The sequence below is a fragment of the Aythya fuligula genome, chromosome 3, assembly GCF_009819795.1.
Source record: "Aythya fuligula isolate bAytFul2 chromosome 3, bAytFul2.pri, whole genome shotgun sequence".
Taxonomy (NCBI): Eukaryota; Metazoa; Chordata; class Aves; order Anseriformes; family Anatidae; genus Aythya; species Aythya fuligula.
This window is the reverse complement of record NC_045561.1, coordinates 103112485-103139955: the sequence shown is the minus strand read 5'-3', so window position 1 is coordinate 103139955 and position 27471 is coordinate 103112485. Positions and strand designations below refer to the sequence as shown.

Below are 27471 nucleotides of genomic sequence, written 5' to 3'. Positions count from 1 at the left end.
GAAGCAGGGTAGGTGATATTTTTCTTCATTTCTGCCAAGTACATCGTCAGTAGCTAAAAATAGAAGGCCAGGCCAGCATTAATTGGTGTACCACAGCATAGCCATAACCCACACACCGCCTTCATGCACCTTTATTAGCACAGCTGCTGTTTGCAAATATGCAACCCACAGACCCATGCTAGTAGTGAGCACCGCAAACAGCCCTCGGGAGCACACAAAACTAGAAAAGCCCTTCAGGTTCACCAAAAAGCACTAACACTACCTCCCAGGAGCCCTAAGGCAGAAGGGACGAGACATTTGTGAGGGAGCGAGCGCGCTCCCGCCTCCCGGCCCCTCTCCCCGCCCTGCTCCCTAAGATGGCGGCGCCGCCCGCCCCACAATGCTCCGCGCGGGCGGGCGCGCTTCCGGGTGCGAGCCCAGGATGGCGGCGGGGCCCGGCGCGGCCTGAGGGGGCCGTGAGGGAGCCGTGAGGGGCTGGGTGCGAGGGGAGCCCGGCGGGGAGCCCGGCGGGGAGCCATGGGGCTCCGCCTGCGGCTGGGGCTGCTCCCTGCCCTGCTGCTGCTGCTGCTGGGGGCAACGGGCGAGCTGCAGGCGCTGGGGCGCCCTCCGCAGAGGCAGCGCTACGGTAAGGGGAGGGGCGGGACCGCGGGGTCGGGGTCGGGGTCGGGGTTGGGGTCGGGGGGGGGGTGCGGGACCCGTCAGGCGCACAGCGTGAGGGGCTGTGCACAGCAGGGGCGTTGAGCATGGAGGGGGTCTCCAGATCGCTTGCTCCGACCACCGGTGTCACCGCTGCTCCGTGTCCCCAGGCACCGCGCCCAGCCTCTCCCTGAGCACCCCCAGGGACGGGGACGCCACCGCCTCCCCGTGTCACCTATCCCAACCTGACCACTCTTCCTGAGCAGAAATGTCTCCTCATTTCCAACCTGAACCTCCCCTGACACAACTTGAGGCCATTCCCTCTGGTCCTATCACTGGTTACCTGTGAGCAGAGGCCGACCCCCAGCTCCCCACCCCTTCCTTTCAGGCAGTTGCAGAGAGCAATGAGGTCTGCCCTGAGCCTCTTCTTCTCCAGACCAAATGCCCCCAGCTCCCTCAGCCGCTCCTCGCAGGACTTGTGCTCCAGGCCCTTCACCAGCTTCATAGCCCTTCTCTGGACACGTTCCAGTCCCTCGATGTCCTTCTTGTAGTGAGGGGCCCAAAACTGACCACAGCACTCAAAGTGCAGCCCCACCAGAGCATAGTTGAGGGGGATGATCACCTCCCTGCTCCTGCTGGCTGCACTGTTCCATAGCTGAAGGTGTCACTGATGCGTGGTGCTTGAGGCCTGTCAGCCTCTTTGAGGAGGTGATGACCGTGTTATCTTCATGCTGGTGGTCTGCTAAAGAGCTTTCCTTGCAGGAGTCTGTGTTATGCTAGAGCAGGATGATCATGTAAAAGACTGCTCTTCGTAGCTCTGGTTGAAGTGTCACCATTGCAGAGAGAGACGGAAGCTGTCGGAGCTGGATGTGACTTCCAGAAAGCTGAACATAGTCTTCCTATTTTATTTCTGTAACCTTACTTTTGCACCTGAGCATTTATTTTGAGTTGCAAACTTCTGTCTGATGAGCAAAAGTCTCTCTGAACTGGCAGATGTGTTTGTGAGAGGCAGCGGTTGCTTGTTACCCCGTCAGATGTGATGTCTCCAGGTGGTGCTGCCCACAGTGACTGCTTCAAGTCCCCTCTCTTTGTTCAACTCTCTTTGACAGATATCGTGTCAGTCATCCAGGCTGTACCTCGGTCCCACTCTCCCCCACCTCAGGTTGACTTTTTGTTCTGTGCAGGCCACAGCAATTAGTCACTGCAGGAAGCAGGTAGGGGTAGGAAGCAGTGGATGTTCCAGGAAGTGCAACAGAAACACAACAAATGCAGCTTATCCCTTCAACTGCAGGCAGGTCTAGGGATTTCTTCAAGCAGAGTTTGCATCTTGGGCCATCAGATTTCGAGCCTTCTAAAGGACCCACTTGCTGTGAACTTCTGTGAGCTTTGTCTGATGCCTTTTGTATTTTTGGCCTCTGCACCACCGCGTCTGGACTAAGAACTTATCAATTTTATTAAGTAATGCATAGAGGAAAAACTCCTTTCTTCCATTTGTTTCCGAACATTGTCTGTTTCTGTGGTTTCTGTTGCCAACAGTGGTGAATGTGGAGCACAATTACTCATTTCCTTCACGCTCTTCTTTCAAGTGGGAAAATCTCGGTCTGTGTAATAATTCTTAGTATGAGGAAAAAGTTCATGACTTAATTGGTCTTTGTTACCTTTGTGTGTGCACCTTCTGTTTGTGCTGGGTTTTTATTTATTTGAGATACATGACTCGGACTGCAGGTAGTATTCATGATACAAAGCTACCATGGATTTACAGTGATGAAGCGTAGTGATGAATGCTTTTGACTTTGTTTTCTTTCTGAGTAATTTTCTGGCCTCTCTGCTTGCTGTTGAATCATCACTCCAAGATAATTTTTTTTCAACCATGCTGAAATGCTTGTCAGAAACATAGTGAGGATTTTTTTTTCTTGTGGGTTTTTTCACACTTGCTCCACACTGATTTTCTTGAAGGATTTTGTTGTTGTCTCATTCAGTAAATTAAATCTATAGAAGCATTTTGTGAGGGAGCTTGTCTAAAATTTGTTAAAATCCAGGTATGCTTGATTAATAATATTACTTATCCACACACTTCATCCTTTCAGACAGCAAATAAACAGGCACTGATTCCATGAAGAGGAAGACAGACAGTTCTCTACTATCTTCTTTAGCCACAAGTCAAGTCATTCACACTTTGCTGCTGTTATTACCAATGTGGCAGGGCAGGTGAGTGGATTTATGATTAAGCCCCTGTGTGGTACCTGGAGGCTTCTGGAAGTTGGTGCTGCTCTTACACCTTTCAGTCCACCAGGAGCAGCATTAGGAGTTGACCAGTTTCATCTGAAAAAGTGCTTTATAATTCTTGGGTTAATACATTCATGTTCTGTTGACTTATTGGTAATTTTATTGGTTTATTCTAAAGCCCCTTTTCTTGAGTCTTTAACTGGAGGCAGTTCTTTAGATTCATCCTGTCAAGACAAGCTTTTGGGAAACCTTAGTCTCTTCTGTGGTGAATGCAGAGGTGAATTATTCCTTTGGTACTGGCCTTTAGCATCCGTTCTTGGGGTCATCTTTGCAGTTTAGTTCTTTTACAGGCCCCTTTGATTATTTATCTGGGTTGCTTCTTTTCATTATAATAAAAGCTATTGCCATTATTAGCTTTATGTCTTTGACGAGCTGCACTTTGAAATCTTTTTTCCTCCTTTCCTGTGGTTTTACGTTCATCTTTTGCTGGAGTTCTGTCTTCCTAATCTTATCCACAGCTCAGCCTTCTAAGATATCTTCTAACATACCTTCTGATTTGTTCTGTTTAATCACAGAGGTTGAGTTTTCTGGGCTGAAATAATTGAGATTTCTGACCAGCAGTCTGTTTAATGAAGTTTCAAGGATTGCCATTTTATGGTTAAGAACTTGCTCGTCTCTTGGAAAGTTCATACTTTTTCAGCAAGGACAAAGGAGAGGGAAAAACAAATTAAGCAGGGAACTGAAAGAAATGCAGCTGTTACTATCTGGGGCAGGTAACATTTCTTACCCTATTTTAATACCCTTTCAAGCTAGACAGCTATTTCGGATGGAGCCAGCTTAGCAGTTTGTGTCCTGAAGCTGAAGTTCGGGTGTGTGTCTCAGCGCAGCACGTGGAGGAGAATCCGAGAGCATGAAGCCAAACAGCAGGGTGTTGCAGCGTGTGGTGCCAGCCCAGGGTGCTGTGGGATTATTTCAGAGTCACTGCAGGCATTTCTGGATGCAGTGGTTTCCCCAGGCAGCACTACAGGCCAAGTAATAAAAATACAGTCTGCTGTTCACCTCAGTGGCTGACAGCAGCAGTAACTCATCTCAATTTCACTCTCCTGCTACTCGGGAACTTTGTGTGTGTGCAGAAACCCCAGCATGGCTTTCTGCTCTGAGGTTAGAAGGGCTGAGAAGGGACACGCAGCCAGCTCGGCACAGAGTTCTCCTGACTGAACTCTTAAAGTTACACCAGGATTTAATTATGCATTTAGTAGTCGGTAGAGATTTATATCTGAGATAAAAGTTTATATTTAACATCTGCTATAAACAGGTTGATTTAATCAATCTATTACCGACCAGATCGTAATAAACTGCAGGAGTTTGCCCCTTTCCCAGATCAATCAAGGGCCGTCCTTTCATAGGGATCTTACAGGATTCATGTGCTACTGTCCAGCTTGCTCGTTTGGGGGATTTTCTGCAACCCCAGTGGTTCTGCTGGCTGTCATCCTCGCAGGTATGTGACCGTGCTGCTGGTCAGCCTGCAGCTTGTCCACTTTTTAGCCCATGTTGGTGTGATTCATGCCCTAATCTCCGTTCCCATTATCTGGCCTTGTCTTCCTGTGCAGCTGTTGATATGCACTAGTTGTTGGTGTTGTTTTTTCTCCTTGAACCTCACATTTTTACCCTACATTGCTCGTGGATTGAGGGGCGAGAGAAGGCAGATCTTGCAGAGAGGAACCCATAGCAGCTGCCTCCTCAGTTTTGATCCACAATGAATGCAGCGTTGAACAAGTACGTGGCATCCTTGCATTCCTGGATCTCATTTTTCATCTTTCAGACTGCTGCTGAAGCTGCCAAGCTCTGCCCCTCACTACTAGCGATGTGAATTTTGGAAGGCCCCATCAGCGCAAGTGCCAAGTCATATCCCAAAGGAGAAGCAACACAGCCAGGCAGGGAGAAGCAGCTTGGTCTCACCCGGGTAGCCCAGACAGTAACTAGGCTCTACCTAGAATCAGCTCCACTCAAACTCATCTTTTTTGGGGGGGAAACAGCAGGATTTTGTGGCGTGGAGTGGCTAAATTCAATAGTGAGACAGTTTGGGGAGGGGCAGACAAATGATCTCTTTCCAGAGAAGGCTGCATCCTGTGACTTGGCTCTTCGTGTCTGCAGGATGTACGAAAGCAGTGGGATTTTTTGGGGCTGTTTTTTTTTTTTTGGAGCATCACATCACATGATGCTGTTCTGGTTTAAGACGGGGCGGCTGCATTGCCCTTGTTTCACTTTGAGTGTGAGGACGTTAGTCCAGGGACCTTCCTTATTTTTGAAACACCAATATTTGAGCAGTATTTTTTTTTTTCTCCTCCAAAAAGTGCTCTCTGCTTTCTCAGGTAAGACAGATGGAGTTACTAAACCAAGCAGATCAAACAACAAATGCTGTCCCCAGTTAAGATGTGCTCGGTGAAGGAGAACAACGCCCAGGTTGGTGGTGGTTGAGGTAACACGTGGAAGCCATCAGGGGCGTTCAGCTGCATGCAGAATAACCAGAAACAGCAGTTTAACGATCTGTGTGGCTTCTGAATCAAATTTGCACAGTTATGGATATTTATTACAGATTTTTTACCCAAGGAAAAAGCTTCGAGGCAGTGTAAAGTGAGTAAGTTTATCCTGAAATGAGCTAGAGGGGGGTTGTAGCTCGCTGGCTTTTCCATGGCATCCCCCGCTGGGCACCTCTGCGAGCCTCAGGGGTGTGCAGGAGTTTGAAGCTGCAGGCAGAGCACACCGCGAGGCTGCCACATGCCTTCCCTCCCAGCACGTAACCGTACCCCGAGGCTTCGTCTGCGCCGTGCTGGTGACTAAGAGAAGGCTCCTGGAGATATTCAGGCACGGCAGCATCACCTCCTGACCCGCTGTCACCGCAAGCACAAGGGCAGCTCTGCCACCAGGCGTGGAGCCTTGTTCCAGCTCGGGTGGTTGAGGTCGGAAAGGCTCCAGGCTGCGTTTTTTGGTCCGGATTAGGCTGTGAGTTGGAGCTGAGGTGGCTCTGTTTGGTTGCTGTGCTTTGGTGGACAGAGGAATAGCTGGATGGTTTAACGAAGACCGTGGAGCCCTTCGGCCATTCAGTCGTTGCCCAGCTGGATCAGAAGAGTTATTCGTGAGCTGCCGACCAGCTTTTGAGTGCTTGATACCCATTGGAAGTCAGTCAGGTGGCACAAAATACAGGCTCAAGCCCTTTTTTCAGGCTTGGAGGCACCTCTGATGTGAGCCACGCAGCAAAATCCTCCAAGTGTGCTCGCTGTGCTTGTCCCAGGACTACTCTGTGGGCCAAACTTCCCATCCCTCTGCCTTTTCGCACCAGATTTATTTCTGGTTTTATTCCTTTGGGGATGGTTGGAGAAGCAATACCCATAATCAGTGCTCCAGACTCCTCTGATCCTCTTGTGGTCACTTTTAATTCCTGAAGGAAACATCTTAAAATATTGTTGGATCTTACATTTTTAACCAGAGCTATTTTCCATCATCAGGTAACTGTGAGGAGGATTTTAAGGATATCAATCGCGTCTTCTGCTTTAAAGCTTGATGTTTCTCTAAAAGCTTAACCTTTGAATGAAGAATGCAGTTCAGAAGAACGCTTATGAGAGCCAGGGTGGCTGGAGGAAGATGCCATTGGTATTTGGATTGGTGGCTGAACACTTGGAGAGGAACCTCCTCCTCTTTAACAAATATGTGGTGGCTTCCAGCCCCGCTGAGCTGTTGCCCAGCACATTCTTGAGCTGGTGGAGGAGTCTGATGCAATGCACGATGGCCCGTAATTGCCCAAAAAAAGAGACTTTCCTGGGTGAAATTGCAAAGCCTGGGGGTAGTGGACTTCTAGCCTTAAAATGAAGTGCAAAAAAAAGGTGAGTTCAGAGTTGTGAGCAGGGGAATCCCCAGCTGCGGATTTGGGATTATCATCTTTGTCACCAAATTTCTTTCCCAGCTTCTGAGTGCCGTCAGTGGGTAGAGAGAAGATATCATAAGCTGAAGGCTGGCTATCACAAGATAATAATAAAAAATGAATAAGCATTGGGGATATCAGGATAAAATTGAGGTGTCCTCCAAAAAGAGAGGAATGCGGGGATCTAGGAGGGGACGGAAGGGAAGGAACCGCAGGAAAGTGGTTTGGGAAAAGCCCCTTTTTTGGCGTGACTTTCCCCTGTTTTGGGGCTGTGCTTTGCACGCAGGGGTGGAAAGCAGTGTGAAACCTCGTGCTTTTTTAAAGAAAAGAGATACTTGCTTTTTTTATTAAGGTATTTTCTCCCTGCAGTGAAGCAGTGAGCAGGCGATGAAGGCGCTGGGCACGTAGGATGGAAAACCACGCCGCAGAGGGAGGTGGTGGAAACTTGCTGTTGCATACAGTCCCCAAAGCTTGGCGATCAACTGCAGGTGCTCTCGACCTGCAAGGGCTGTAAACAGAAATCAGGAAACTGCAACCACGCTGCCCTTCCTGTGCTGCTGAGCGGCAGGGGAGGGGCGGCTCGCGCCGGGGCAGCCTGGGAACTGCTGCCTTGCGGCTTCTGGGGCACCAAAACGCAGGTGTCTGGCCTCGCTGTCAGCAGGCTGGTGGCTGGGGAGGATGTGCCTGTGCTGGGGTGGCCCCGTGTAGGGCTGAGAGGGGTGTAAGGAGCTTCTTGTTTTGTTCAGCTCCCCCCTTGCAGCGTGCACGAGCAGGCACACGCTGATGGTTTGTTCTCCCCGCCGACCTCCTCGTGAAATACGAAGTGAGATGCTTGTGCTGGCCAGGGCTTCAGTGGTACTCCTGCTCCTAGAAGCTCTTTTGGGCTCTAGGTGCCTTCCACCCTTGATATTCTCTGATTTGGTGTTAAGTGATGGCAATGAGTGTCTTTCAAATCCAATAAACGCGTGAGGTGACGTGGCTGGGTGGTACAAGCCAGCCTCTGAAGGGGTTTTCGTGTTCTTAGAAGGGAAATCAGAGGAGTCTATGTGATGGTAAGGGGCTGGAGATGCTCCCTACAAGGTGCCTGCCTGGTAGTTTCTGATGAATTAAGCTATGCAGCCATCCATTTTCTGGCTGCTGTTGGACAGAAAGGTAATAACTGCAGCCATGACCTGCAGTGAACCTGGTAAAAATTAAACTATTTTAAATTAGTGGGGAGCAGCAGGCGAGGTAGGAAAGCTGTTCATCCCGGAGCAATGGGAAATGTTCTCCCCAACGTGGTTTCCAGGAGTTTGCCAGGGAGGACGTCAGCTCTGCACAGCCATAGCAGTAAAAAAGACAGCTTAGCTGCTCTAAAACTGCTGTAAGGAGTGAAATAATTTCTGTTTCTCCATCTCTGATCGCGTCTTGATTCACGCTGTGATTTCTACCTGACTGCGCGAAATGCATCTTTACAGAAATGTGCAGTGGCTTTCCTAAAATTGGAGCCCACTGTGATCCTGCTACAGGAGGCTCAATTTTGCCATATTATGTGTGCATTTTCTGAAGGATCTTGAAACTCCAACGCTTTCTCTGTTGTTTTTCCAGCCACGGTTGAATCCATGCTCTCAGACTACGACATCCTTTCTCAGTCCAGCATCCAGCAGCACTCGCTGAGGAAGAGAGACCTCCAGCCAGAGACACACATAGAGAGGCTCTTAAGTTTCTCAGCCCTGCAAAGGTAATTAAATCATCAGCAGTGAAATAGCGTAACATTTCCTTCAGTTGGTGATGAACAATACACAATTCCAAACTCAGACATAGTTACTGTGTTTTCTGCCATGACTGGCCACTTCTTTTTAAGTTACTGAACTGCATGGCTGTGGAGTGACTTCAGAGAGACTGAGAGGAAACACAAAACTATATCAGGTTCCATTGTATCACTCTGTTTGTTGAAATGCCATTCATCTAAGACTTCTCTTGCTTTTTTCTTATTTTTTTTTAATCTTAGATCTTTTTCTTAGGCTTAGTTTCGTGTAGGTTATTTCCATTTATTGGGACAGATTCTGCTTTTACTTCATCTTGGCAACGCTGTCATGTTTGACTGTCCTCTGGTTCTTGAAAATCTCTGCCTTCAATTTGGGGAGGGTGCGTGCCATGTTCCCTGAGAGATATTCCCCCCACCCAGAGGTTTAATCCCGTTCCTACTGTGTGTAAATTCTGCATTTGATTAAAACACTCCTATTTTAACAAAATAGGAATTACAAGCACTCGGAAAATGGGGAGAAGTGTGGTGAAGAAAGCAGGCATCAAAGTTTTAGAGATGCTGTTCAGTCTTATAAAAATCCCTTACGGGTATCTGAGTGCTGAAATTGTGAATTTGAAATGGGGGGAGGGAGGTGAGAAGAACATCTTGTGTTAACAAGTGTAGGTCGGCTTTGTTCCACTGAGATCTTTTGTCTACTTTGTTCTCATGAGCCTTCCTCCAGCCGTCCCCTACAACTGCAGCTGTCGTGAAAGTTGTATTTATGTTTTTTTGTCTCTAAATGCTGGGGGTTAATTTTTAAGTAGCAATTATAAAAGGTTAGCAGGGTCAGATGTTGTCTGGTTGTCCCTGTCTTGCCCTGCCTCATGCACCCTGACTTCATGATGAGGTTCTCCTGCACCAAATAGTTTGCAATGCTGCCAGTGCTGATTGCAGAATAATTACAGAGGGATGTACCAAAAATCTTTGACCCACAGACCACAGAAGGCAAGAGCCAGCGTGGATCCTTCCCTGAGTTGGTCTCCACTCTTTCTTTGCAATAGCCTTGAGATTTTGGGACACACAAAAATCTACAGAGTTCAGATTTCTGCTTCTGGTTTCTGACCATATTCTGTAAGAAAACGAGAGCTTTAAGATAATTTAACTGAAACCAGGTGAACAGATTCCCTGGTCTGATTGCCTTTAGGTCAGATACGTTAGCAGTGTCTGGTTTTGCTTGAATGCATATGGAGAAGGTGCTTCGTGAGCAAACCATGACTCTTGTGGATCTGTTTAACATATTTAACACTTTAAAAATCCTCCATGAAGTACTAAAAATGTACAGTTATGAATTACATACTACATGCTTTTGTAGTTTGCTTATCACAGTTAATGCTTTCTAACTTCTTCTGGACCTTCAGTAAAATGGAAGCTGTTTCTGTTTCTCTCGTGTGTGTAGTTTGCTTAAGAATAAATGAAAGTAAATTCTTTTACAGGCACTTTAAATTATACTTAACTGCAACTGCTGAACACTTTTCAGAAAAATTTCAAGCGTTAATTGTGGATGGCGAAGGCAAGGAAAAGGAGTACCGTGTTCAATGGCAAGACTTTTTCACTGGACACGTCGTTGGTTAGTATGGACTCGGCTGTGTGTCAGTGCTGAGAACGCACAGCTGGGCCCTTGGCCAAAGTAAATGGTATAGTGCATTCATTTCATCAAATATGGTTAGGATAAATAAGGAGAATTTATTCTTATTCTCATGCCACTCCTTTTTTTCTGGTGGTGTTTTTTGTTGATTTTTTTTTGTTGTTGCTTTGCTGTTTTTTTGTTTTTGTTTTTAATCTATTGCAGCAAGCTCCTAAGATTGGGCTCCTCTATGTAGTTTGGCAGAGCATGAGGATAAAATTTGCCCACGCAGCAGCTTGTGATTTTATTTTTCATTTTTTGAAGATGATAATAATGGCTTTAATTCCGTCTGGAATCTGGGGTTTCAATACTTCTTGTCACAGAATGCAAAACCCAGGTAGTGGTGATGCAGTGGTGCCCAGATCATTATATTAAACTACTTTAATGGGATTCTTTGGGGGTTATTATGGGATAAATGGGATTCTTTTCTGGAAGGAAGGGGTGTCTTGCTCCACTTTAGTCTGCCATTAATACTTCCGCTAAGTTGTTTTGATTTTTATGTCGCCCTTGTGATGTGGTGAAAGCCTCTTCCACTGGAATGCAGGCTGACGCCGTGAAATTGCTGGCTGATAGGGGTAGGATCCAGGCTGCTTATGTTGGCAGGAATATTCTGTGTCCTTTTATTAATCCCCAGAGCCATCACACTACCTGAAAATTAGCAGTTAAATCCAAGACTTAATGCTTATGACCATTGGGAAGTTAAGGCTGAAGAGAGAGTGCTGGTTCCCTTTTTTTATTTTTTTAAACTGCTCATTGTAGTGTTCTCCAGAGACTGAGGAGGTTAATTTGCCTTGAAATATAAAAAACAAACAAACAAATTGTTGTCTTTGTAGGAACGCATGCAAATAGAGCTGATTTGTTTTTTTAATCTTTGAAGGGGAGCATAATTCCAAGGTTGTGGCACATATTGGGGATGAAGACTTTACAGTAAGGATCAATACTGATGGAGAAGAATACAATATTGAGGTATGCCTTACTGTTGACAGCAACGTTCAGACAATCAGCTCTTTCTCCTGTGGGTGTTTCCAGCTAGTCACAGTGACACCTCTGTAGCTCAATTTAGGCTTGGTGGTGGTGGTTGTTTTGTGGTGAATAGGGAGGTGGCAGAAACATGTGAAACCAATTTGGCTTTGTGTTGACTTTTATTAGTGAGTGCCGTTCTGTCACATTTGCATATTTTAGATGTATCGGGGAGGAGATCGGCCTTTTCAAAACAGGGATGGATAACGTTAGTAATTAGTGGTGATCACTTCCTTCAGAACAACAAACAATGCAGGCTTGTGAGCAGAGTTGAGGTTTGAGCTTTCTGAAGTTTTGCCTTTGCTAGGTCTTGGATTTTTTCCCATTCTTTGAGCTTTGTTTAAAAAATCTGCCTTTTTTCCCATGCTCACTCATTTTTCCCCGTTTTCATTGTGTTGTTTTAAACTATTGGTTTAAAAAAAAAAATTCAATAAATAAATTAAAGACTATCCTAATGACTTGTTCAGAGCAGTTCATTCCCAGGCACAAGCTGTATTAGAATGGCTCAATAACAGTAATTATGGCTAAGTGTTAGATGGGTATTGCAATTGTCTCCAAACCAGAAGACGTTCAGAATTAGAGGTAAGCCTGAGAAACCCGGTCCTACTGGTACAAAAATGTGACTGGAATCCCCAAACCACTCTACTTGTGCTTTGCACCGAGAGCATGTAGAAGCTGTTTGTGATTGAAAGCAGTTTTAGTGTTTGTGGTCCAAGAATAATGTGGCCTCAGATTCTTCTAATGTGGCCTGTGGGTTCTTCTCACAGAAGCCACCCTTGCAGCCCCCTGCTAACAAAAACCTCGCCACGTAAACCCAGCACACGGGGTCAGCTTTGGCCCCTAACCACCCTGAGATCATGCCTGTGTGTGGTCAGAGTCAGTAGGTGCCAGAGGACGTTCCCAGCAGGTAATATAAGGACAAGGATGCACCATTGTAGCCTTCCTTTACTTCAAGGCCCTCCCTGTTTGGAAAAGCTGGGCCTTCATGTAAATCCCTAATGCCCTCCTGCCTTACCCTAAGATATGGGGTATTTGCCCTCAGTTCTACACCACAGATGAGTGTGGCTGCTGGCCTGGCACAGTCTTTGTGTTTCAAGGCCTTATTGCTGTGAGCTGAAATTAATAGTTAACTATCACAAAGAAAGAGTTGTTTGAAGTTCAGAGAGCGCTGCCTAAAGCCCAGGGGAGACCAAGAGCCAAGTAGTCTGCAGGGGAGTCTTGGAGTCTGGGCTGCTCGGCCTTGCCCAAAAAACTGCCTCTGGGTGGGCTGCGTGTGGTGGGGGTGCTGTAGATGTTACTTCGAGATAATAGTAGGGATGTGGCACTAGAAAGAAACGATGTTCTGTATGCAATTGCTATGAAATCATTTGCTTTTATTGGGATTTTGAGGTTTTCTTTGATTTTTTGAGGATTTTTCACTCACTTGTAAGTGACTTAGGAATGTTGAACAGTCTGGTCCGGTGGTGTTGTGGTGCACACTTATGGATCATCTCTTATCTTAGAAGATAACTTGTGCCTCCAGTCAGCACATTTGCTGGCGTGTTCCAGATAACTCCTCCTGAGCTGTGCCAGTCCTAGAACTGCACTGGAGGGAACAGAGGAGCTCGAGATGCCTCCTCAGATTGCTTTTATTCTGGAGGGAACAAAAAATTCTCTTTGATGGCTTTATCAGATGGCTGCTGCTGCTCTGTTAAGACATCCTTAGGTCTTTGGATGCCCGTGTAGCATAAATGGTTGAATTCAGCTGACTTCCTTGGGAGTGTACTTCTGTTGCTAAACTTATTTATAGGCATTAAAACATTGTAGTCCGATTTATGTGTGTATGTGTACACACACAGCTGTGGAGATTTGGCCACGTGTATATATATAAATATATGTTTTACTTTCACTGTGTTCCTAACTACCTGCATTTCTGCTGCTCTTGTGCTGTCAGCCACTGTGGAGATTTATAGATAATGAGCAAGATGAAAGACTGCTGGTCTACAGATCTGAAGATATTAAAGACTTCTCACGATTGCAGTCCCCCAAAGTGTGTGGTTATTTAAAGCTGAACGAAGAAGAGCTGTTGCCAAAAGGACTGGAAGATAGCAAGCAAAATGAAGGTGAGCATCTGGGAGAGTAGAACCTTGGAAAGCTTGAATTCTGTCTGGGTAGGCAAGTAAGATCACAACCTAGGCAATAATTTGTGTTGTCCCATGTAGTTTAACTCTTTAAAGTCATTGGAGGAAAAAAGCAGCACTTGTTTTCATGCCTTCTTCCCTGCCCCACATCCAGCTAAACCCAAAATGATGAAAGGAAGGAACTTGTCACTAGTGTAGGTAGGCTTTTTAAGGTGAATGTTCAAACAACTTAATTCTTCCGTTCCCTGGGAGCTGTTTGGCTTCTGTGGCCACTCCACGAATCCAGCTTGAGCTATGATGAGTTTTTGAGAGCTGTGAATCCCTCTTTCCTCTATTTTCTACTGCATCAGCAGGAATGGGGGTAATGACTGGGGACAGGAGCAAGAGAGTTAGGACTCAGGTGACAACCATAAAAACTTTGCAGGTAAATCTGTTGAATAATTCAATTTCCTTACTACACGTTCCTCTCCTTAGAACAAGTTTGAGGACTGTTATGAAGACAAAACTGAAGAGTTCTGCCCTTCCCACTCCTTCCAAAACAAAACAAGCCATAGACAGCTCATTGAGTGTTTGTTTATTTGTATTTAAACATTATTTATTTGTATTTAAACATTCACATTAGCAAGCGTCTCCCGGAAGAAAAGAGCCATCCCAGAGAGCTCCAAAAACACGTGCAAGATGTTGGTAGTGGCAGATCATCGTTTCTTCAAGTACATGGGCCGGGGGGAAGAGAGCACTACCATAAACTATTTGGTAAGTAAATACACCCTGTTACAATTTGTTGGAGTAAATGGGGAAAAAATGGTTCATAGTTATAACTGCTTATACTGCTTTTCTACAGCAGGTGTATTTACATCATGCTTGTGTGTTTTTTATCTTGGGAGGTGCTAATTCATGCTTTAAAATATTCTGCAGTAGTGATACTGTAGTCAAATAGTCTTAAGTTTCAAATCCCTTCCCTTTGCATACTACTTGCAGCTATCCTATTTTCTCCCTAAAAACTAAAAAAAGACTTTTTTTTTTTCATTTTCTACAATCTCCTAGACTTTGAATTTGGGTATAAATGGTCCAAACACATTTAAAGTTCGCATGGGAGCCAAAAACAACTTGTATACTACTTTAACTTCTTCCAGGATTCTCTGTCCAGAACAATAAAATTAGAAATAGGCTCAGAGGACAGCTAGTTTGGTTGGAAGTGGGGTTATGAAATAGAACACCTGCCTACAGCCCCACAGCAGAAATAGAGTATGGGTTTGGGGACTGGAGATGAAAACAAGTGAAACCACTCTTGGAGATATGTTCTTTCTCAAGAGCCTCTTTCTGAGCCTGAGTTTTTGACATGCTAATCACTCTGTTCCATCTTTGCTGGCTTTTTGACCTTTCTGTCCCCAGAAATGTTTACATTCCCCAGGTAACAGAGCCTTAATTCATCTGTTTTCGGAGATGTGATTATCTCAGCGTCTGACATACGATTCTTCCAGGCTCACCTACCGTTGTGCTCTCGGGGTTGATGTGTGCTGTAAACAGGACGGTGATTGGAAAAACCAAGTGCAAGCTATTACTGAGTGTCTGTGAATGTCATTTTTCATTCTGAGCAATTTTGATGGTCTATATTTAGGAGAAGGTGATTTTTAAGAAGACAAGAGCAGCTCGAAAAGGGAGCTATTGATTGTGAACACTGACGACAGACTTTCTAGAACCTTGTACTTGGACCGTAATGAGAAAAATAATAGTTTACTGTCTGGGAGAGGGAAGAAAGCCCTGGGGTCAGTTAAGTGTAGTGCTAAAAGAAAGCAGTAAAAACAGTTCCCTCTGCCCTTCCCCTCAAAGAAACTTGGAAAACTGCGAAATGGACAGTGTTTCCCAAGATGTCTTGTTCTTAACATTATCTCTTCCACTACACAGATGAAAGTGATAAGTAGCAAAGTTTGTGCTGCTTTTTTACGACGGAAAATTTTCAGGGATATTTGATAATACTCACTGGATCCAAGCGCTGTTGGTTTTGGATCAGTGAATACGTCTGTTGTGTTTTATGAGGTTCAATTTTAATTTGAAGCGAGTGTTTTTGAGATAAATACATTGCAGCTTCTCTGGGCATCTTGAACTTCCGTACACAAAAGCTCAGAACTAAATAACTTGTTTTTTCTTTCCTGCATAGATTGAGTTGATAGACAGAGTAGATGACATCTACCGAAATACTTCCTGGGACAACGGGGCCTTCAAAGGCTATGGCATCCAGATAGAGCAGGTAGGAATTCACTGAGCTGTGCAAAGGGTTTCCAACTGAAAGCACAAGAACATATTTTAAATGTCAGGGTTTCTGATTTTTTTTTATCTGGATTAGAGCTAAAATAACCAAATCTTGCATTATTAACTGCATCCAAAAGTACTTTTCTTCTTGGTGGTGTTGATGATTTGACACAGCATGTCCATTCTTAGTTCCTTGCAGCTTTTGAGATGGGAATTCTCAAGGAGCATCTTTCTATATGTAATTTCAATTCAGAGGTGCTTCTTTCCTGAACGTGAGCCGTTTTTGTTTCTGTCAGACATATTCTTTAGACATATACTTAATGTTTCTGTCTTTGGCTAATGCTTAGCTCTCAAACACAGATGGAAAAAACACAAATCCTGCTTGAAGAGCTTTATTGACTGCACTTAAACAGCGTAATATCGTGATAGTGTAGAAGATAGATGCAGCTGGATGTAGAGGATGTAATGGCTTCAATTTATATGATGGCTCCTGGAAGTTAGCACATAGAAATTTGGCAAAGTGCATTAAAAATGAGTCCATCTGCTTTAAGTTCTGCAAAAACTGTCATGTGGCACACGGAGACTCTCATGGTACAAGCTAGCTGCCCTTTTTCTGGGCAAGGCTCTCCAGGAACAAGGAAGGAGAGAATTGGTGGGGACTGGAGAGGGAAAGCTACATGGATGCGCTAATTCCAGGCTACGAGGAAAGCAGCGATCCTTTAAAGTATGTTTTGGTTAACTAGAACTCTGTGGTGCTTTGGGATTATTTATACTAGATGTAAATGATGTAAATCCTGCTTGTATTTGTTGAGTTTATTTGTTTTTGTGTTGATTTTGATTTAATGTGCATCTCAAAGCACAATATCTCAGTGACAACTTTTGTTGTTCTAAAATGGCAGCTGTAGTGGCTTATGCAGTGTATCTTAAATAGCAGAGGCTGGAAACTTAACATTGGGAGCATGCTGAGTCTGATTTTTTTCTGCTTGCAGATCTCTATTGAGATATTTAAAATTGCATTGAAAACTTTTCCGTAGTTATAAAATTGACCAAAATTTTTTGCTGTTGTTGCTGTTGTTGTCACCCTTTTTAAAATGTAGATTATCATCCACAATGAACCAAATCAAGTGCAACCCGGACAGAAGCATTACAACATGGCAAAAAGTTACCCTGATGATAAGAAGGATGCCTGGGATGTGAAAATGCTGCTAGAGGTAGGTAGTAACCCTTGAAAAATTGTCCCTCACAGAGAATTACTCACACAGCTGCTCTGTAGTCACGGATGCAACTCTGTTAGTTCCTTCACATGCTGGGTAGATACTGCACAAAGTCAAACTAGCTGATGTGCCCCATAGCCCATGGTAAGGGGGTTCTTTGTGTGATTATGGAGCACACACCAACTGGAATTAATGTGTTGCTTGAGTCAAAAAAGGCAGTGCTGGGACATCTGGCCCTGAGACTGCCTTGTGACCTGCATCAAATGAGCGTAGTTGGTTTTCCCCTCTATGTGAAAAAGGGGAAACGAATAGACAAGTTACGTAAAGAAATGCATACAAGGTGCTTGGGTATTCAATTTAACTGCCTTCACGTTTGTAGGACAGATGAACAGCTGCTTTTTCCTAACTTAACCAGAAGGTGCCTGCCTCATTAGATAAATGTTCATGTTTATAGATATCTGATATGCACCATAAAGTGTTTTACAGAGATCTCACTGTTTGTTTTTTTTCCTTTAAAGCAATTTAGCTTTGATATCGCTGAGAAAGCAGCTCACGTGTGCCTTGCTCATCTTTTCACGTATCAAGATTTTGATATGGGAACGCTTGGACTGGCTTATGTTGGCTCTCCCAGACCTAACAGCCACGGTGGCATTTGTCCTAAAGGCAAGACTTCCTTTTCTTCCTTTCCAATTGTGGGTAGAAACCTACTTTTTGTTAACTTATATTTAATCCTCTTCTAGCTTTCAGGGATCATGACATGTTATTTGCATAGTCTCTAGTGGCTCTTTTAGATAGAATAGATGGCCATTTTCTTGGCTGGAGCTGGAAAAAGAAGGGAGGGAAGAAAAGTCACGAGGCTATCTGGATTGAACAAGCTTTGTTAAAGCCACCGCAGGCTGGCTAGACGAAGTTCCACTTTGGGAGCATCTTGCAACAGTTCTGGAATGGCAGATGCTGTTGTCTTGGAAATTTCTTGTATTATCCCCTTTACTGCAATACATGAGCTGTTTGTGCTGTGCTTTAAAGAGCTCCCACTGGGAAAAAAAAAAAAAAAAAAAAAAGAACAAGGAAAAAAAAAACTGGCAAGAGGCTGACTGGTGAGTCTGAGAACAATAAAGCTGTTCATTTTGTCAAACAAGGAATAGTCCCACAGCCACTTCCAAGAAAGAGAAAGGGGAAAAAAAATTGAAACTGAGAAAAACGCTTGTCAATTTGATTTGTTTCTTTCTCACCTCTCTAGCTTATTACAGTCAGATTGCAAAGAAAGACATCTATCTGAACAGTGGCTTAACCAGCACCAAGAACTATGGGAAAACCATCCTCACGAAGGTAAGAGAATGAACGTTTGGAGTACAGTACATACGTGTTTGTTGGTGTTTTCCGGGATTGTGACAAGCTTCTGTGCTGTCAGAAGCAAGCTGCTGGCTTTCAGACTGAGTCCAGTCCCAGGGGACAAGGATCTAGGTCACAGAGACCGTATCTTTTTTTTTTTTTTGTCCTTCTTGACAAGGAGAGTCAGGGCTGAGTGCAACTGAAGACTGAATTGACTGAGAGCAGGGATGGGGAAATGTAGCCAGTGTCTAATAGGAGACGTAGTTACCCAACTACAAACAGGATTTTGATATCCTAAAATTAAATGTATTTTACTTAAAACAAAAAAATATTTTCAAACGAGACAAGAAATATTACACAGCAGGTAGACTTACAGCAAGTATACAATTAGTCTGCTGATTGAAAGAAAGCAAAACATGTCTGTGCTGTTGTATGCATCTACAGCATGCAGATGGAAGATAGAAATGCTGGGCCTGTTCTACGTGCAGGGTAGAACAGTGAAAGTAGTGCAGGCAAAGTAGGAGGTTAGTTTGGACCTTCTACTGGAGTTCCTCTACCTGATTTTTGTGTGTCTGTATGAATAGGGCAGAGAACTGTAGAGTAGGCAGGGCTTATTAGTGCTAATACTGATGGAAACTGATGCTATCTGGAGTTTTTCCATCACTAACGAGGCGGTAAAGACAGAAAGGCCTGAACGTGGGATTTGTTTCTCTTGTAAAGACACCAGAGCAGTGCCTGCATGTGCAGCTCCCACATTTTTGTAGTTGGACGTTTCCTTTCTGCTGATTTCTCAGCTGTGCATCGCTGTAGCCTGATTATAAATGGAATTCATAATTGGTGAGTGGGCTAAAACTTGGCACAGAAGCTGTCAAGAAGCTAGGAAAAAAGAAGACAGTGCAGCTTTGTGTTTGAGGGATGTTGACAAAGAGCTCTGAGCTGTTGCCACGCTATTTGCATTTGCTGCTCAGTCTCCAAGCTGGAGCCCTGTCTTGGCTGACAAAGGAGCTGGAGTTTGACGTCTTCCCAGCAGGAGGCACGAAGCTTGGATGCAGCAGTAGGTGCGCACGGGCTCTTTTCACAGGGAGGGTTTTTGCACAGCGTCTGATCAGGTTTAAAAAGGAAGAAAAAAATTTTGCTTAAAACCCTCCCCCAAATGCAACGCGCTGTAGTCCTTCCCGTGCTTGAAGAGAGCAGAAACGGCCGTTTCCTCACCCAACTTACTTCTCTGTTGTGAACCACTCAGTCTCCCTGTGGTTAACTTTTATTTCTGTGCTCCTTTTCTTTGTGGTTGTCGCCTTGAGAGCTCGACACCACCTGCTGGTCGAGGCCGTGCAGAGAGGCACTCATTTGGGGTCCTCGGCAGGAGTCCTGCCGTGTAAAAATGTTGGGAATTCACCCCCGTTGGGCTGCGTTTGTGGATGCCTTTCCTAGGAGTCGTGCAAAAGAGGAGCTTATTCAGCAGCCTGAATGTAATCGTCCATTTAGAAGGAATAATTCTAATGGCAAGATCAGTTGGAGCAAGAGATTGACGAATCGTGGTAGCTGGTGTGTGTTTGGACTGGTTTTTGGTTTGAACTTTCTATTTATGCCTTTTAAAATCAGATCTAGATACTTTGAGTATCTGCTTTGCGTTGAAAACAAAACAGAACTGGTATTCCAGGACAGCACTTTGCCTCTAACAGTGCTCTAGCAGTCAGACCTAGTCCTGGAATGTGCTTTTGGAATCAGGCCGTAATTTTACTTGCCTTTAGTTCCCCACCTCTAAAAAAAATGATAATGGAGAAATTGCTTTTCCATCTAAGCATATCTGAGAGTTGTAGGTGGCTTGGAAGTAGCTGGGATCGCCTCTTCTGTCCTGCTCAGACTGATTATTTTCAGCAATCATTATTTTTGCTCTTCAAAAAAGGAGGCTGACCTGGTTACGACGCACGAGCTTGGACATAACTTCGGAGCAGAGCACGATCCTGACAGTCTGCCAGAGTGTGCCCCCACTGAAGACCAGGGAGGGAAATACGTCATGTATCCCATTGCTGTCAGCGGAGATCATGAAAACAATAAGGTAAAGCTGCATAATTTTGCTTCCACACACACTTCTCCAACGTGATCAGTGATCCTTTGCACAGAAAGACTGTTTAGCTAATGATTCTTCTAGGCTGAAACAGATGGGAATAAACAGATCAGGCATAAAAAGAAAAGATGTTTGTATGCAGCTGGGTTCTCTGCAAGATGAGCTTTGCTTTCTGAGTTTCGCTGGAGTTCACAGCGTGTCCCAGTAGTGTTTGCAATCAATTGTTTGCAATCAGCTGTGGCCAAATGCTCCTGAAAGCAAGTCATCAGCCAGGTGATTTTCTTACCTTAAAATCGTTCCAAGCTCTCAAAATGTCAGCATGGAGGGATCATTGCTTCCCGAGACACCAGAATTTGGAGGTGTGAGGAGGCCAGGACTGTCTGAGATGCACTTGTTGACAGCAAGGTTCACTCCTCAGTGCTGCTCTTTCCCCTCGTGACTCTCCAGATGTTCTCAAGCTGCAGCAAAAAATCCATCCATAGGACCATTGAGATCAAGGCCCAGGAGTGCTTCAAGGAGCGCAACAACAAAGTCTGCGGGAACTCCAGGGTGGACGAGGGGGAGGAGTGTGATCCCGGCCTCCTGCACCAGCAGGCTGATCCCTGCTGCTCTGCGGACTGCAAGCTGAAGGACGGCGCCAAGTGCAGGTGAGGGGAAAGGAGCTGCAGCTTCTGGTGCACGGGGAGAGAACAGATCGGCTCTGCACCCTGCTGCAGGAGATAAATCTCACTAAACTCCTGTTAAGCAAGAAATTCCCTCAATTTTAATGCGTGTGGTTGTGCTGAGGGCACTCCTGCATTAGTGAAGGATAAAGAGAGCACACAATACAGTAGTAAAACTTTGTCATGCCCGTACTTCTTTGGAAAACAAAAAAAAAAAAAAGTTGCTCAATATTTCTTCCTTTCATGTTGATGTTTCCCCAGCGATCGGAACAGCCCCTGCTGCAAAGGCTGCCAGTTCGAAAGCGCGCAGAAGAAATGCCAAGAAGCCATAAATGCCACTTGTAAAGGAGAGTCTTTCTGCACGGGTAGGACATGCTTCTGCCTCCCCTACGCCAGCTGTAGCCAAGTGCTCCGGGCTCAGCGTCCTGTTAGGTCAGCTCCCAGACTAGCGCCCTTTGTTCGTCCGGGACAACTAATTTTAGAGAGCAGTTGAGCATCACGAAATCGCCCCATAATGAGTTTCATTGTAGTTCAGGAGCTGTTTGGTGAGTTTCTGCCCAGGAGAACATGGAGAATGGTGATTCCTTCTCCCCCCCTCCTCCTTTTCTTCCCCTTCAAGACAAAAAGAACAGGGCAAGTCACGGGGAGGGGATGGGAATGAGCTGAACCTTGCAGTGATTCCACCCTTTCTATGGCGGCTCTGCTTCACTTCCCCACTGGTTTCCTTCCTCCTCGTAATCTTTTCTGGAGGCGAGACGACAAGGCAGGGCTGCTGGTGCTTCACTGATGGGGCCTCCAGGGTCTTCTTGGTCTCCAGAGTGCCCCAAATGCCCGAGTTGCTGAAAGCTAAGAGAAAGCTATTGGAGTTCTCCCTGGGATGAGTCTGGATTTTGCTTTTTCTCTCTCTTTTCCCCTTTTCTCTCGCACCCTGAGGTGCTCTGCCCTTTGCTCTAACCCTGCCGTTGTTGCCCCCACCTGCAGGGAACAGCAGCGAGTGCCCTCCCCCGGGGAACGCCCCGGATGACACGGTCTGCGTGGACATGGGGAAGTGCAAGGACGGGGAGTGCGTCCCCTTCTGCGAGAGGGAGAAGAACCTCCGCTCCTGTGCCTGCAACGGTGGGTCAAAGGGTCCCGGCTCTGCTCCTCGGGTTGAGCCCCTTGGGGAGTCGAATTTAGGGGCCCTCTCAGGTTTCTGGACAAAAAAAATCTGGTGTTTAAGCTGTTGGTTTTCCAGGGCTGGCGTTTTCTGCTTGGAAAATTCCTTTTTTGTTTGGAAAACGTAAATGTCCTCCTGTCCTCTGGAGGCCTGGGTTGAGGATTTTGAATGAGACGTACGGCCGGCACCCTGCTTCAAGGAGAGGGTGCTCCCACCCTCCTCTTCCTCAGCCAGGCAGGAGGGAGAATCTGGGCTGTCCTCTGATCGTAAGGCGTTGCCAAATGACTTCTGGACAGATGTGACCTCCAACAAGTGGAATCGCTTCACCTGCAGTTAATTCCTGCGGTGTTGGGGCATCAGCTGGCAGAGCTTGGTCCTGCTGTGTCCCCCAATAACCCAAACGGGGCATCTGCTTCAGTTGGGCATTGGGGTGCCCAAAACTGGGTGCCTTGCCTGTTCCTGCCCTCCCCATGGGAAAGCTGGGCAGGAACGTGGCCAGCCCGGGGACATCTGCCCGGTTTGGGGTTTTTTGGGCTGATGACGGAGCCTGTGGGTTTCTTACAGAGACGGACAACTCCTGCAAGGTGTGCTGCCGCGACGAGCAGGACCGCTGCGTCCCGTACGTTGACGCCAACGACCAGTTCCTCTTCCTGCGCAAGGGCAAGCCCTGTACCGTGGGCTTCTGCGACACCAACGTAAGTGCTCCTGCGTGGCAGTGTGACAAAGAGCTCAGCTGGGTTAGCAGTGCTTGCTACTGCAGCCGTGCACGTCAGCCCAATTAATTTTGACTAAAATGAAGCAATCTGACGAAGATCTGGCTGGCGCTGTCTCGGTGGCCGGTTCCGGCCGCAGCCTGCAGGCCCCTTGGCTGAGCTGAGCTGAGCTGGGTGTTGGCAGGCGTGAATTTTGGAGGGCGTACCGCAGCCCTTCTGCTGCAGGGCTGAAGCTCTGCTGCCTTTAAATCAGCACGGCCAGATCTGGAAGCCTGTCTGTATCCAACAGTGCCTGAGAGCTGCAACCTTTTTGGTGTGGGAAGTAGGAACTTAGGCTTCCAGTCCTTAAACCTCTCCAGAAACCTCAGCTTTGTGTCCCCTACCATGGGAGGCAAAAGAGAGGCAATAAAAATGGAGCAGTGAAGCTGTGAATGAGTAAATCTATTCAGAATGTGTGTGAAGTGCTTCTGTGTCCATGCAGTTTTTATTTCATTGCAATCTTTGCCTCTTCCTCCCCCTCCAGGAAGCAAGTAGTTAATGCTTACATAGCCTCAGATGACTTTTATTTATTTATTTATTTATTTATTTATTTATTTATTTATTTATTTATTTATTTATTTATTTAACTTTTGCAGGGCAAATGTGAGAAGCAAGTACAGGACGTGATCGAACGGTTTTGGGATTTCATAGACCAGCTCAGTATCAATACCTTTGGTGAGATGTGTAACCACAGCCTTTGGGGTTTTCAGTTCCTGACACGAAGCTCGAAACCACAGGGGGGGTTAGTTAGCTGGCTGGTTTTGCTCGCCTGTACGCCAGGGTAGTTTGTAGCTGTGCTTCTGAAATCCAGATGTATTTCTGCGTAAGATAACACTGGTCTTGCCTTTGAGGCTGAAGGGCTGGGAGCATTTTGCATTTTTCCTCTCCATTCTTTCCTACTCATCTTCCAAGCTTGTGAAAGAGGCGGCAGCCCTTCCAGCGAGCTTCTTGTCTAAGAACCAGTAAGTAGGGCAATGAGAGGAAAGGAAATAGCGGCCTTGTTAGGGGTCAGCTCGCTGCAGCACAGCAGAGGTAAAGTAGGCCCTGGTGGGATTTAAATGTCAGCAGGCTGGGAAAGGAGAACTTCATTTCTTGTTTAATAAAACCACCTCCAGCTGCGTGCCTGAGCCACTGGCTGGTGAGGGTACGTGTGCCTCCTTGGTCCCAAATAATAATTTTCTTAGAAAATTATATCAAATATGCTTAAAAAAGGCAAAAAAAAAACCAAAACAAACAAACAAAAAAAAAAACTAATTGCATTATGCTGGGCTGGTCCTGCAGCCTGTGTTGTACCTGAGAAATCCCATGAGCTGGCTTGCAGAGGAAAGGGAACTTGTGTGTACAGTCAGGAAATGCTCTTTGCTCAGTCACTGATGGATTTGAACTGATTTCCCAGGGAAGTTCCTCGCAGACAATATAGTGGGCTCGGTGCTCGTCTTCTCCTTGCTCTTCTGGATTCCTCTCAGCATCCTTGTGCACTGCGTGGTGAGTGAGCTGCCTGGAGATGACTGCTCTATCGAACTGAGCTGTAGGAGAGCGCCCTTCCTCTCGTGAATGGCAAATGTCTGCGGGAGGAGGAGAGGGGAGGCTTTTAGGAAAGCTCAGAGGGAGCTTCCCTGCTAATTTCTGCCAGGCTCTAGCAGCCCCGTGCTCCAGCTGTCTCCTGGAGCCGTTCCTGTTCTCCCTTAGGCAGATTTTTTCTGCCCAAGCATCATTCTGATGACTTGCATCAAAGTTTTCTCTAGCCCACAATTTGTGGGGACACCCGGGGCAGGAAGTGGTGTTGGTTGAGTGCACGGGTGAAGAGAGAAAGGTCACAGTGACTGCGAACGTGGGCACGTGGCGTGGGGTTAGGGCAGAGGATTGCTGCCCCGTGAGCTCAGCACGGGGGGCGGATGGGAAGGAAGGGGGAAAAAAGCCCCAACCCCGCTGTGTCCCTGTAGGGAAACGGGGACAGGGGCATTGTTTGCATCTGGGAAATTAACTGTGTGTGTGTGTGCTTTGGTTTACTTTGTGTTTATTTCCCAACAGGACAAGAAATTGGACAAGCAGTACGAGGAGAACACCAAGTCTCTGTTCTGCCCCAGTGTAAGTCGCTGCCTGAACGCGTTCCTGCAGCCCCTGCCTCCAGCTGGGGCCAGACACACCGATTTGAGGGAAACTCTGCTTTCCTGCCCCAGCTGGTGTTTGATGTACCGAGCACCGCGGTGTGGCAGGTCTGGTGTTTCCTTCCTGTGAGAGCTGGGCCTTGACCTTGGTGACAAGGCAGCTTCCTCACCCCAACCACAGCCCCCGAGGCAGGAAGCCGCCGGCACGGGTCACTCAGCTCCCACTGCAGGGTGCTTGCTCCCAGCAAAGCTCAGCAAAGCAGAAAAATCTCTGCAGCACGTGGTGTCTCTGCTGCGGGGCCTTTAGCAGCGGGGCGTGCTGAGGCTTTCCACTTACTTATAGAAAAATTGGTGCAAGGACCCATCACGTGGCAGGTGGTGACACGTCTCGCAGTGCAGAGGCTGATTTGGGAGAGGGGAAGAGCAGAAAAGCGCAGAGATAAATTTTAATTACAGTCCAGCTCGAGGCGTCTTCTGGCAGAGATTTTTGGGCATCCTGTCTGGTGCTTTGACAGCTCGATTTTTATTAATAACTGTGGCAGCGTTAAGGAGATGTCATTTTATGTCATTTTCGTAATGGGAGGGGGAAAGGAGCCTTGCAGAGCTCCTCAGCTGCTGGAAGAAGCATCCTGGAGCCAGGCTTATGAGGCAAATTGCCCCTGTAAGCTACGTGCGTGTAACCAGAGGTGATGTTAGCTCGAGTCCTCAGGTCCCTCATAATTCCTCTTATGCCATAGAAGTCACCTTGGATCTGTGCACTTGGATCCAGGCAAGAACACGCTCCAGAAGCAGATCTGGCTGTAGGCTGCAGCTGTACTCAGTGGGCTCCTTGCACCAGTAACAGGTTTAACAGAGAAACCCAGCTTCTCTTGGACCTGCTGAGTACTGAGCAGCTCAGAAACACACTAGTTAGCATCTGAACGTTTTACCCTACTTTTCATGGCACTCCCTTGTCCATTCCCTTACCCGTTGTTAGCATTTGCTAAGGTCTGTAGCGATTTTTCACGCCTGGAAATCTCCGGGTATTTCCCAATCCACGCTCAGACAGAAGCAGGAATCAACAGTTGAACAAATTGAATGAATCCTGAGCTAGCAGCCGTTTGCTTCTCCCCCTTGCAGAACGTGGAGATGCTGAGCAGCCTGGACTCGGCCTCCGTGCGCATCGTGAAGCCCTTCCCGGCGGCGCAGGCGAGCAGCCGGCACCAGCCCCTGCAGCCCCTGCAGCCCCTGGCCGCGGTGCCACCGGCGGCGGCGGCGCCCAAGCAGGACCACCAGCGCATGGACACCATCCAGGAGGACCCCAGCACCGACTCCCACGTCGACGAGGACGCCTTCGAGAAGGACCCTTTCCCCAACAGCAGCTCGGCCGCCAAATCTTTCGAGGACTTGACGGAGCACCCCGTCACCAGGAGCGAGAAGGCGGCGTCCTTCAAGCTGCAGCGCCAGAACCGGGTGGACAGCAAGGAGACGGAGTGCTAGCGCCCCGCTGCCCGCCCGGCGGGATCTGAAACCATTTCACTGCTATAAATACGGATCTATATGGATATATATTTTTGTGAGGGAGCGGGGGGAAATAAGGAAGTGACCTACTGCAGATGCTGGTCATGTGTATGACCTTCCTTACGTTACGTTTCTGAGAGCATTATATCTTTTTAAAAAGCGAGAATCCAAACTAAAAGTGGCTTGTTTTTGAAAGCTTTTTTTTTGGATTTGTTTTTTCTGGTTTCTTGACCTCTAACATTTCCTTCAACCTGTGGTGCAAACCCAAATATCCTCCTGGATATTGTGTATATCGGCCGTGTGTTTTTTTTTTTTATATAATTTAATGTTTTGTAGTCTGATGGCACTGACAGCCGAAATTAAGGGGCTTTTTAAACAAAACAAAACACTGCAGCACGTTCCTGACGGAACAGCTCGTTGGCGCATCTAAACATTACAGGTGCCTGGAGAACAAACAGAGAGTAAGGAAGCAGTCATGGCTTAACGGCATCTAATTGAGATGCACAATCCGAATCCAGAAGTTTTCCATACGGCTTTAAACAAAAACAAAATGGCTCATAGTGGTGGTTAAACCTTATTCAGTGCACGGAAGAGCTCCTCTAGTGTGAAACTCTTCTGCCTCTCACTGTGAGGTTGCCTTGCCTGGTGTTTTTGTGGCAGGGAGATGGTTTTCCTACAGCAGGAGCTGTGTGTGCTGCAGGTGGTGGTGAAAAGGAAGAAGTGTAAGTGGAGAAATCATTTATGCAGATGGGAACTGTTCCAGCGAATTGTTTACAGTCATTTCAGTGCAGAAATGTTTCGCTGAGGGTTATTTTGCAATAGGTACCACCGTCGAGCTGTTCAAAGAGCTGCGCCTCCTCTTTCAGGGTTTATGTGGCCTTTGGAAGCCCCTACTGCTAAAGAAACGAGAAAATGCCACACTCCACTGCAGGAGCACGGTTGTTTAAAAACAATTGTGACTTTAACAAAGCTTTTTGTGTTTTTTGTTTTTTGTTGGTTTTTTTTTTGATGAAACTCCTAGGGCACGTACTGAGGAGGTGTTAGGAATTCCAGTTCCCACGCAGGCGCTGCGATGCGATGCTAGGAGTAGGTACCTGG

The 27471-nt window shown here is 46.4% G+C and overlaps 1 protein-coding gene across 1 annotated transcript; it reads left to right on the top strand.

The window, feature by feature from the left end:
- Positions 1–516: 516 nt before the first annotated feature.
- Positions 517–27338, top strand: ADAM17 (ADAM metallopeptidase domain 17). The gene is made up of 19 exons (XM_032184494.1): positions 517–625; positions 8369–8501; positions 10001–10134; positions 11069–11157; positions 13145–13313; positions 13954–14084; positions 15490–15579; positions 16679–16792; positions 17314–17458; positions 18036–18124; positions 20034–20186; positions 20643–20842; positions 21119–21222; positions 21839–21973; positions 22578–22708; positions 23362–23440; positions 24162–24250; positions 24797–24853; positions 25993–27338. The coding sequence occupies exons 1-19, from the start codon at positions 517–519 to the stop codon at positions 26350–26352; spliced, it is 2511 nt and encodes an 836-aa protein (XP_032040385.1). The 3' UTR covers positions 26353–27338.
- The last annotated feature ends 133 nt before the right edge of the window (positions 27339–27471 follow it).